At 41.1% G+C, this 12,218-nt stretch overlaps 1 protein-coding gene and 1 pseudogene across 1 annotated transcript; both read left to right on the top strand.

Annotated features, from left to right (window-relative positions):
* The first annotated feature begins 4,563 nt into the window (after window positions 1-4,563).
* On the top strand, window positions 4,564-5,213 carry LOC121449952 (annotated as a pseudogene).
* A 376-nt stretch (window positions 5,214-5,589) lies between these two features.
* LOC121449518 (small ubiquitin-related modifier 2) lies at window positions 5,590-6,493 on the top strand. Its single transcript, XM_041653992.1, has one exon. It carries the CDS (start codon window positions 5,590-5,592, stop codon window positions 5,875-5,877), a length of 288 nt encoding a protein of 95 aa, XP_041509926.1. The 3' UTR covers window positions 5,878-6,493.
* Window positions 6,494-12,218: the final 5,725 nt, after the last annotated feature.

Genomic DNA, 12,218 nt, shown 5'->3' with positions numbered 1-12,218 from the left:
GACAACATAAGGGGATCAAGGGGATTCGTACTGGAAAGGAAGAAGTTAAGCTTTCGTTATTTGCAGATGATATGATAGTATACATAAGCGACCCCAAAAACTCTACCAAAGAACTCTTACAGCTGATGAACACCTTTAGTGATGTGGCAGGATACAAGATCAACCCCCAAAAATCAGTTGCCTTCCTATACACTAAGGATAAGGAAGCAGAGAGAGAAATCAGAGAAACATCACCTTTCACGATAGCCACAAATAGCACAAAATATCTTGGGGTAACTCTGACCAAGGAAGTGAAAGATCTATTTGGCAAGAACTTTAAGTCTTTGAAGAAAGAAATTGAAGAGAACACCAGAAAATGGAAGGATCTCCCTTGCTCTTGGATTGGGAGGATCAACATAGTAAAAATGGCAATTCTACCAAAAGCAATCTATAGATTCAATGCAATCCCCATCAAAATCCCATCAAAATTCTTCACAGATCTGGAGAAGACAATAATCAACTTTATATGGAAAAATACAAAACCCAGGATAGCTAAAACAATCTTATACAATAAAGGATCGTCTGGAGGCATTACCATCCCTGACTTCAAACTCTATTACAGAGCTACAGTATTGAAAACAGCTTGGTATTGGCATAAAAACAGAGAAGTCGACCAATGGAATCGAATAGAAGACCCTGACTTTAACCCACAAACCTATGAACACCTGATTTTCGATAAAGGAGCTAAAAGTATACAATGGAAAAAAGAGAGCATCTTCAACAAATTGTGCTGGCAAAACTGGATGTCAATCTGTAGAAGAATGAAAATAGATCCATATCTATCTCCATGCACAAAACTCAAGTCCAAATGGATTAAAGACCTCAATATCAGTCCGAACACACTGAACCTGATAGAAGAGAAAGTGGGAAGTACCCTACAACAGATGGTCACAGGAGATCACTTCCTACATATAACCCCAGTAGCACAGACACTAAGGTCATCATTGAATAAATGGGACCTCCGGAGACTGAGAAGCTTCTGTAAAGCAAAGGACACTGTCACTAAGACAAAAAGGCAACCCACTGACTGGGAGAAGATCTTTACCAACCCAGCAACTGACAAAGGTCTGATCTCCAAAATATATAAAGAACTCAAGAAACTAGACCATAAAAGGCTAATCAACCCAATTATAAAATGGGGCACTGAGCTGAACAGAGAATTCTCAACAGAAGAACTTCAAATGGCCAAAAGACACTTAAGGTCATGCTCAACTTCCTTAGCGATCAGGGAAATGCAAATCAAGACAACTTTAAGATACCATCTTACACCTGTCAGAATGGCTAAAGTCAAAAACACCAATGATAGCCTTTGCTGGAGAGGTTGTGGAGAAAGGGGTACCCTCATCCATTGCTGGTGGGAATGCAACCTTTGCAACCACTTTGGAAAGCAGTGTGGCGGTTTCTCAGGAAATTCGGGATCAACCTACCCCAGGACCCAGCAATACCACTCTTGGGAATATACCCAAGAGATGCCCTATCATACAACAAAAGTATATGCTCAGTTGATACGTTCATAGCAGCATTGTTTGTAATAGCCAGAACCTGGAAACAACCTAGATGCCCTTCAATGGAAGAATGGATGAAGAAAGTATGGAATATATACATATTAGAGTACTACTCAGCAGTAAAAAACAAGGACTTCTTGAATTTTGCATGCAAATGGACAGAAATAGAAAACACTATCCTGAGTAAGGTAAGCCAGACCCAAAAAGAGAAACATGGGATGTACTCACTCATATTTGGTTTCTAGCCATCAATAAAGGACATTGAGCCTATAATTCATGATCCTAGAGAAACTAAATAAGAAGGTGAACCCAAAGAAAAACATATAGGCATCCTCCTGAATAATAACCTTCATCAGGCGATGAAAGGAGACAGAGACAGAGACCCACATTGGAGCACTGGACTGAAATCTCAAGGTCCAAATCAGGAGCAGATGGAGAGAGAGAGCAGGAGCAAGGAACTTAGGACCGCAAGGGGTTCGCCCACACACTGAGAGAATGGGGATGTTCTAATGGGAACTCACCAAGGCCAGCTGGCCCGGGGTGAAAAAGTCTGGGATAAAACCGGACTCTCTGAACATAGTGGACAATGAGGACTACTGAGAACTCAAGAACAATGGCAATGGGTTTTTGATGCTACTGCACATACTGGCTTTGTGGGAGCCTAGGCAGTTTGGATGCTCACCTTAATAGACCTGGATGGAGGTGGGTGGTCCTTGGACTTCCCACAGGGCAGGGAACCCTGATTGCTCTTTGGGCTGATGAGGGAGGAGGACTCCATTGGGGGAGGGGGAGGGAAATGGGAGGCGGTGGCGGGGAGGAGGCAGAAATCTTAAATAAATAAATAAATAAATAAATAAATAAATAAAAGATTCTGTCTTCCATCTCTTGTATTCTGTGGTATGCTTGCTTTTGCAGTTCTTGATCATTTTCTCATATATTCAGTATTCCCTTGTTTTGTGTTTTCTTTATTGTCTCTATTTTGGTGTATAAATCTTAAATAATTTCTTGCATTTGTTTGATTGTTTTTTCTTAGTTTTCTTTAAGGGATTTGTTGATTTCTTCCAATTTTTTGTTTGTCTTTTCCTCCATTTCTTTTGAGGGAACTTTTCATTTCCTCTTTAAGGGCCTTAAACGTTCCCCTATAGTTATTTTTCTGCTTCATCTATATTGAGGTGTTCAAGTCTTGCTATTGTAGAGCCATTAAATTTTTGTTGGTGTTGTGTTGCTCTTTGTGTTGTTGAGTGTGTTCTTACCTTGTCTACCTATCTTTTGCTCTGGTTGATGCTATTGACACTGTGTTTCTGATGGTCAATCTTCCAGGTACCAGTGGATCCAAGGCTCAGATGATTGCTCCTCATGGTGCATTCGGGTCTATGGTTCCAGTCACCCTAGATGTCACTAGGTGTTCCTTGAGGTCACTCAGGGCTCCTGGGGGTCATTGTACAATACCGGGGTTCATTCAGGCCTGTTCCCACAGAGGTGTTTTGCTTGGTGCTTCTCCTGCTGAGGTCACTCCCTTGGGCCTGCTCCAGCAGAGGTTGCTGGTTCAGGCCTGCTCTGGTGGAGGTTGTTGGCTCAGGCCTTTTCTTATATATGTCCCTGGCTTGGCCCTGCTCCCATGATGGTTTCTTTCATGGGCCTGGTCCAGCAGAGGTATCTGGCTTGTGTCTGCTCCCTTGGAAATCCCTGACTGGTGTCCAGACCTGCTGAAGCCTTTGGCTCAGGCCTGCTCTCTCAGCAGTGACTGTTTTATACCTGCTCCTGTGGAGGTCATTGCCTCAGGCCTACTCTCATGAAGGCCTCTTGCTGTAGGAAATCTTTCAGCCAGTAGCCTTTAAGTTTCCCACCTACATGGGCTTGGCCTCTTATACTATATGTGCGGATGTAAAGCTTGCCCACTCTCTTTCTCTTCCGGCTGCTAGATTTGGTTGCTGTTCCTTGTTCGAGCAGACGCCTGTGATCTGTGATTCTCCCCCTAAATAAATAACCGTTTTCATACCGAATTCTGAGCTAGTGTGGGATTTCTTTTTAGCATCCATCTTCATTTGATGCCCCACATGGATCCCAATTCCACACTTACTGGGTGGACTGGTCTAAAAGGCCTAAATGGTCCACAGTCAGAAGGTCTCCCACCCCACCCACCTGGCATGCTTTCACCTACCAAGTAGTTTTTTATAAACCCCTGTCACAATGGAGCTAAGCACGGCGACTTGGACATTTCCCAGGTTCATGCACATTCCCCCAATCCTAGTACCACATTTCTTGTTGCACAGCAACTTGCACAGCTTCTGGTTTGTGCTCCCTGCTTGTGAGTTCCAGGCTCCTTGCTCCTTGTGCGGAATTGATTTAATTGCTTTTAATTTGTCAAGCAAAGCATATTTGTTAGTATTTAACTAGGCACCAATGCAGGAAACCAAAGCTGCACAGGACTATTTGTGCTGCCACTGGTTGCGCCACTGCCATGCAGCTGCAACCGCATCAGCTTCTGGACAATACAGATTATTATACCTAAAACAATTTACTGAATGTCATAATAAAGGTAACTATTTGATTAATAAATATATCAATAAACTTGAAAGTTATATAATTTTAGACAATATTACCATGCAAAATTTTAATAACCGTTTTGCTCATAGTATAGATTGTATTCTGCAAGGCTTATATGGTTATTGTGATACTTTCATTTATTGGATATTGGGACTCAGTATTTTCTTCATATTATATCCTTAAGAAAATGGTTTTATAACAGAACCAAGAATGAGGCACCTTTAGAAATGATACATTGGTAAGGCCAGCAGCTTGCCCTCTGCCTCGCCTCCTCTGCCTCAGCCTTGTCAGGACTCTGGGGTTTGCCTGGCCTCTTGGAGGTCCCTGCCCTTCCCTGACTCCACACAGCGCCACCCAGCCCCATCCCCACAGCTTGCTTGCTCAACAGCCCAGAGGAAGGTAGCAAGCTGGAAAGCGCACCCTTGCTCCAGTCCTGTGCCCCAGCCCCGTGCGGAGAGGAAGGACCGGGAATATGAATGGTGGTGTCAAAGCTGATAAGGAGAACACCCCGAGTGAGGCCAGCCTTCAGGAGGAGGAGGTCCGGACCCTGTTTGTCAGTGGTCTGCCCCTGGACATCAAACCCCGGGAGTTCTACCTGCTCTTCAGACCATTCAAAGGCTATGAGGGTTCTCTTATAAAACTCCCATCTAAACAGCCTGTAGGTTTTGTCAGTTTTGACAGTCGCTCAGAAGCAGAAGCTGCAAAGAACGCTTTGAACAGCATCCACTTCAATCCTGAAATCCCACAAACACCATGACTAGAGTTTGCTAAGACAAACATGAAGATGGCCAAGAACAAACTCTAGGGACTCCAAACCCCAGTACTCCTTTGCCCAACACTGTACCTCAGTTCATTGCCAGAGAGCCCTATGACCTCACAGTGCCTGCACTTTACCCAGTAGCCCTGAAGTATGGGCACCATACCCTCTGTACCCAGTGGAGTTAGTGCCTGCTCTGCCTCTTCCTGCTGCCTTCACCTATCCTGCCTCACTGCATGCCCAGTGTTTCTCTCCAGAGGCAAAGCTCAGCACACGTCTTTTGTCCACTTCTCCAGCAAATTAGATTTGTCTCTGGGAATGTGTTTGTCACATATCAAAAATATACTTGGGCCTTTACAGGTTAGATCAGTACCAATGGATGAATGAATTTTGCATACAATGAGCATTGAGACATTTGACTACTATACTAAATCTAGAAGAAACAATTTTCAAATGTATGAGGAGACATCAAAATGCCAAATGTTTTAATTGTGGTAGAATAGCACATCTGAGAAGGGCTTGTAGACAAGTAATTCCTAGAAATAATGTCTCCACTGGAAATGGCAAAAATAAAAGGCATCAACCTTCTGGATTATGTAGAAGGTGTGGCAAAGACTGACATTGGACCAATGAATGCAGATCAACAAAAGATAAACAAGGCAACCCAATACCATTGGACAATTCCTTGGGGGGGGGTGCCTCTTTTGTGAAGCGGCAGCTGAGGAGACTCTGGCGTTCACCATGGCCGATGAGAAACCCAAGGAAGGAGTCAAGACCGAGAACAACGACCATATTAATCTGAAGGTGGCGGGGCAGGATGGCTCTGTGGTGCAGTTTAAAATTAAGAGGCATACACCACTTAGTAAACTAATGAAAGCCTATTGTGAACGACAGGGTTTGTCAATGAGGCAGATCAGATTCCGGTTTGATGGACAGCCAATCAATGAAACAGACACACCTGCACAGTTAGAAATGGAGGATGAAGATACGATTGATGTGTTCCAGCAGCAGACAGGAGGTGTCTACTAAAAAGGGAACCTGCTACTTTACTCCAGAATTTTGTTATAGACCAAGAATACATTCGCAATTAGAAAGCCGCAATTTGGTTCCACCACATCCTGACTACTACAGTATAGTTTTCTCTATTCTTTCATTTCCCTGTCCCCATTTCTTTATTGTATATAAAGTAACTGGTGTATGTGCACAAGCATATTGCGCTTTTTTCTTTCTTTCTTTTTTTTCTTCTTTTTTTAAACTAAATGGCCAATGTTCTGTTTTGATTGACAGCAGATGGAGGTGGTTTGGGGGAAAGTACTGGTTCCGTGAAAATATCCCCCTGCTCCATTAGTGGCATGCTCGCTCATCAGCTCTTATCTTTATATTCCAGTAAGTTATTTTGCTCTCAATGTTTTAACAAAAGAACCCAACCACAAAATCCTTGCATACCTTGTTCGATTGGAGAATTTTAATGTTTTTCATTTATCATTGTAAAACCAAGGACAATTTTATAACTTTTTTGTACGTAGCTGTTACATGTAGGGCAATCTGTCTTTAAGTAGGGATAAATTACTCTTGAACAAAATGATCCTAGATAGTTTTCCCTTCAAGTCAAGTGTCTTGTTGTTTAAATAAACTTCTTGTTTAAAAAAAAACAAAAAAAAACCCCAAAAAAACATACTGTTTTGGATGATGGAATAAATATGGGAGATGAACCAAAAATTCCAATAGGAAATAGGAAACATATATTCTTGCAAACTTCTATAAATGATCAAAGACCAAGGCTAAGAATGCTTATAAATGATATTGTAATTGTGGGTTTGATAGACATGGGTGAGGACGTGAGTATCATTTCTCCAGAATCTTGGTATCCAAATTGGCCTCTTCAAGAGGCAGATGTTCAATTCCTAGGAATTGGAACTCTATCTCAAGTGAAGCAAAGCAGGAGATGGGTTGAATGCATAGGGCTAGAAAGACAGAGAGGAATGCTGAGGCCATATGTGGCTAATATTGCAGTGAATTTATGGGGTAGTGATCTGCTGCAGCAATGGAATACCCAGATTAACATTCCTGCAGTCCCTAAAACTCATATTTCTGGAAAGGATATTATAAGGTATTATATGCAAAGGTTACCAGCCATTCAGGCTGCACAAGAACATAAAGCAACTATCAAACCTTCAGAGGAACTAACAGCCCTACCTTTAAAATGGTTAACTGAGAAACCAATATGGGTTAAACAATTGCCTTTGACAGAAAACAAATTGCAGGCTTTAGAACAACTGGTACAGGAGCAACTAGATGCTCACCATATTGAAGAATCAATCAGTCCTTGGAATTCTCCTGTATTTGTTGTTAAAAAGAAATCTGGTAAATGGAGAATGGTGACAGATCTAAGAGCTGTCAACAAGGTAATTCAACCTATGGGCCCTCTACAATCTGGAATTCCTCTGCCTACTCTATTACCAAATGAATGGCCTCTTATGGTTATTGATTTAAAAGACTGCTTCTTCACTATACCTTTACAAGAAAAGGATAGAGAAAAAATTGCCTTCACAGAGCTTACTTATAATAATTCTCAGCCTACTAGGAGATACCAGTGGACTATTCTCCCACAGAGAATGCTCAATGGTCTCACCCTGTGTCAAACTTTGAAAGTCAGCTATTGGAAATAATAGGTAAATAACTTCCTAAATCTATAATTTATCATTACATGAAAGACATTTTGCTAATTCAAATGTATATACTTTAGAAAGAATACTTGAAGAAGTAAAGACAGTTTTGCCAAAATGGGGATTACAAATTGCTCCTGAAAAAATACAGAGAGGAGATTCTGTCAATTACCTAGGTTATAAAATAGGTTTACAGAAAATTAGAACATAAAAGGCACAAATTAGGAGAGATCAATTGTGGACTCTTAATGACTTTGAAAGATTGTTAGGAAACATTTCCAGTGTACGACCAGTTGTTAGGATAACACCTGATCTAATAGTTTATTTAATCAAAATAGATTACAGAATGCCTTATTAACCTTGAATTTTCATAACACTAATGACACAGGAACAAGAGCAGCAAAGAGACATTGGATAATAAAAAAAAATCTTCTAAATTAAATCAGCTGGTGTACTTCAAAAATGTGTTGACCTCACAATGTAAACCAGGAGGTGTGCTACATTGGAGAAGGGGTTTCTCTCTGGTTTCCACAGAAGAATAAAAGGTATGGATACCATCAAAATTAATAAAAAGTCAGTTTGAAAAGGATAAACCTTTTGAGAAAGAGAAATGATGTCTCATCCACAGAGGTGACAACCATACATATGGTAAGGAAACCTCATAAGGGTTGGGGCAGGGTTCTGTTCTTGTCTTTGCAGGAAAATACTCATCTTCAAAAGGTCAAGAGACCCTGGACATCTAGATGCCTAAAGAGGAAAAGATAATTGTTCATAAAGGATCACTGAGCAAAGAGTATTATGAGTTATGAGGACAGGTCACCTGAGGGTAAGAATCACTGAATATATATACATATATGTATATACATATTCATGCTACCTACTATAATAATAGATATGACTCACTCAAAAATCAAAGCTGGCTTTGGAGATGGACAATGGCTCTGTCCTTCTCTAAATCCAAGCATGTTGCTAAAAGAAAAATTCAGAGTTTCTGTCTCATGTTAGGAGCCATCTGGTACGGGCCAGAAAGAAGAATTTAGAAAAAACTTTACTTTTCTTTATACCTATTTTTGTCTCCATCATACCTTTCATTGAATATATGTCGGTATAAATAATGTTTAAGTTTTCCACAATGACTAATGAATTTTCCTGAAGTAATCTTTGAGCTTTCCAGGAAGAAGATGGGGCTCCACATTAATTATGACTCCACCTGGTTGATATGGCGTCATGATGCTGATAGTGCTGCTATAAGACCTATTTTAGGTACCAGCTACTCAAGATGATTCTAACTTGGTTAGCTGAAATGGTGCACTTTTTTTTTTTTTTTTTTTGCACAATGTTCTGGCCAGAATTCCAAGTAGCATCCTAAGAAAAACCCTACTGACTACTCGGAGACATTTTGCAATTATACCAGACAATAATCTTGAAACTTAACCATCATTTTACTTTCACAGGATCCCATAGAAAGAATATCACCCTCATGACAGCTGGAAGTAATTCTAGAAGACGAAATACCGTCTCCCAGCAAAGTTTGTCCTCAAGATTAGGGATATCAATTAGGGTTGATTATAATTGGTATAGGCTTGGGGTTGGGGTGGAAATTATGTAGGCTCAGAGATCTCTTTGAAAAAAAGAGGGAAATTGGGTGGGATAATAGATAGATTAATGTGATCTTACTCTCACTAATAATAATAGTGAGTAATAGAGTGAATATTTGTGAACTATTATTTATGGGCAATTTACATCAGCATAGATTCTTGTATATTGATACAAATTTAAATTATATTGAATATGTTCCTATTTTCTACAATATTTGTACACTTAGGCAAAATTATTTTGTCATATTGTATGTATGTATGCTTCTACCTCTACTTAAGACATTTTTGTACACTGATACAATTTTAGGATATATTTATCATATTTCAATATACATTTCTACCTCTGATGAAGATACTTATACATTATTTACATTTTGAGGTCATTATCCTCATTTGTTGCACAGTTGTTTAAAGATTGTTTAATATTCTAATACAAAGTCTTAGTCTTTAAGCTATATAGGTATTAAGTATTAAGTCAATAGTCATCCATGTTTGTCATACTTATAGTTAGACTAATCAGGTTCTTTAGATACATAGAGATTGTATTCTGCATAGATAGGTAATCTTCAACCACTTAAAGAGCTGTAGATAATGGCATTTAAATAACTTAGGGTTCTCCTTGATGTGAGACACAATTGCTCCTGGCAGCATCCATCTATTCCCAAAAGAATGTTGAGCACCGAAGACACGCCACTTGGAGCTTGTTTTCTTCTTGGCAAACTGTTCTTTGGGCAAAGAACTGCCCATGTCTCAACCACTGACAAAATGCACAATGTCTGGACTGGATAAGCAGGATACAAGAAAAAAGAATGCCAAACCTTGCCAAGACAGAGTAAGATGGTTTTGACATTCTTCTTGCCTCTGAAAATGGTTTGTCAGTTACTCTAGGCCTTAGCCAAAGTTGGTTGCTCCAACACAGCACATGAGACTTTGGGTGATCGCCCAGGTAATCAGTTGTCTCTGTCATTTGCTGCACATTTTGGAATTTGCTTGACTGTCTAGGTCCAGCCTCGATATATATTATCTCTCGGAACAGTGTAGAGGAGTGGGAATAATTGAGGCACAGTTCACACAGCAACATCAGGGGGGAGTCTCAGGGTACATTCAAATCCTGAAGATAACCAGTGTTTATTATTCAAACAGCTTTTATATCTAAAGTTAAACTGAGGGGGAAGTTCATTAGCATTCTGTTTCTGGGGTAATGGGACTTAGGTCACTTCGACAACTATGGCTGCTCTGTCACATATACTGAGTTAACACCTCTTCCCTAGGTGATCTTCCATAATTACAAAGAAGGAGCAGAGTGACATTAGCATATCCTGACTCTTTGTTTAGGATGGCGTCAGTTTGCCTGGAAAGGCTAGGTGACCACCTTCTGTGTGGCCAGGTGCGGACTGCGGCCTAAAAGTCTGGCCACCGTACAAGTTAGAAATATGGGCCTGTATAATATGGCACTACACTTGATTGCATGTCCTGCTTAATCAAGTAATATTATCTCCCTTCTTGAGTCTTCAATGGGGTTGAAGACTAGATGGCTGTAGTTACTTTCCTCTCATGACTTGGTCAAGTTATTATAATATAAGACTCCTTAGGATAGGATAATTATTGAAACATTTACCACATGTTTCTTACTTGATATTGTTTATGCTGGTTGTAATTCTAATTTTTATACCTGGTATTTGTTCTCTTATTTAAGCAAAAGGGGGAGGTGCTATAGGAAATCCTTCAGCCAGTAGCCTTTAAGTTACCTGCCAACTTGGGTGTGGCCTCTTATACTATAAATGCTGATGTAAAGCGCGTTCTCTCTCTCTCTCTCTCTCTCTCTCTCTCTCTCTCTCTCTCTCTCTCTCTCCTGACTGCTGGATTCAGTTGCTGTTCCCTGTTGGAGCAGAGGACTGTGATCTGTGAGTCTACCCCTAAATAAACAACCCCTTTTATACTCAATTTTGAGCTAGTGTGGGATTTCTTTTTAGCATTCATCTTCAGCCACAGGCTCAATCCTGCTCCTTTGGAGGTCGCTGCCTTGGGCCTGCTCCAGCTGGGGTATCTGACTCAGACCTGCTCTGGCAGAAGTCGCTGGCTCAGGCCTGTTCCCTCAGATGTCTCTGGTTGGCTCCAGGTCCCACAGAGGTCTCTGGCTCAGGCCTGCTGCAGTGGAGGTTACTGGCTCAAGCCTGCTTCTCTGGAGTTTGCTGCCATGGGCCTCTTCTTCTATTTCTTTTTAGTTGTTATGGATCTACTTTAGGCTCTGTGGATCCTTTTCCACGTCTGTGTCACCCTTTGGGCCCTCATGGGTATTTCAGACTATTCAGGGCTCCACAGCAGGTGCTGGTGGTGACTCCATCTTTGTTTTTCTCCAGTCATGGTGTTTTGTCACAGCAACAGGAACCCTGACTATGACAATGATATATTAGGTGTTACTGGACTAGCCTGAGGAGCTCAGTGTGTGAGCTATTTGGAAACAAGATATGATTAAAATGAGATCATTCTGGAGTAGGGTGGGTATGCTGGCTACTCTTCTGTCAAATTGATGCACACTAAAGTTATCTGAAGGGAGGGGACCTCAGTGGAGAAGAGGCCTCCACATGATCCAGCTGTATGACCCTGGATCTCGGCTGCCATGTGGTGGCATGGGTGACGGAAAGATGCCCTCTTCTCTTCACCCCTTGATGCCTGCAGCAGGCAGGAGAGCTCACCCTGGGTCGTGAGAGTAGGACAGCTGGCCCCACTGCTCACCAACTGTGGTACACGCAAGAGCAGGCCCTGTCCACTTTTAACATAGACACATATGTGCACACACAACAAAATAAAAGTAAAATAAGGTACATATATGATGACACAAATACAGACGATGTCATGTTCTCCTAAGGCAGAGGTCTGAGTGATTCGGGTGTGAGACCAGGAATGGCAGACTTTCTAGTCATTCGATGTGGGAAAGAGGGGAGGGAAGGAAGAATTCCCACATGCAATTCAGATGTTGCGGTTTTGAACTGTGGTTGTGGCTGAACCTTGGTTTTGAAATTCCAGCTGCTAAAACTATGATTCAATATGTCATTAGTTTTAAGTCACCCATGTGTGCTCTTTGTTCCACTCACTCTAAGAAAGG

Source organism: Microtus oregoni, unplaced genomic scaffold (assembly GCF_018167655.1).
Source record: "Microtus oregoni isolate MIOR12 unplaced genomic scaffold, Mior012 000006F_ref0000085, whole genome shotgun sequence".
Lineage (NCBI taxonomy): Eukaryota > Metazoa > Chordata > Mammalia > Rodentia > Cricetidae > Microtus > Microtus oregoni.
Note: the sequence above shows the minus strand (reverse complement) of the source record. Positions and strands in the feature narration are given on the sequence as shown.

Bases quoted from the DNA above. Each gene is read 5' to 3' on its own strand.
- LOC121449518 (XM_041653992.1), top strand. From the start codon at position 5,590: ATGGCCGATGAGAAACCCAAGGAAGGAGTCAAGACCGAGAACAACGAC.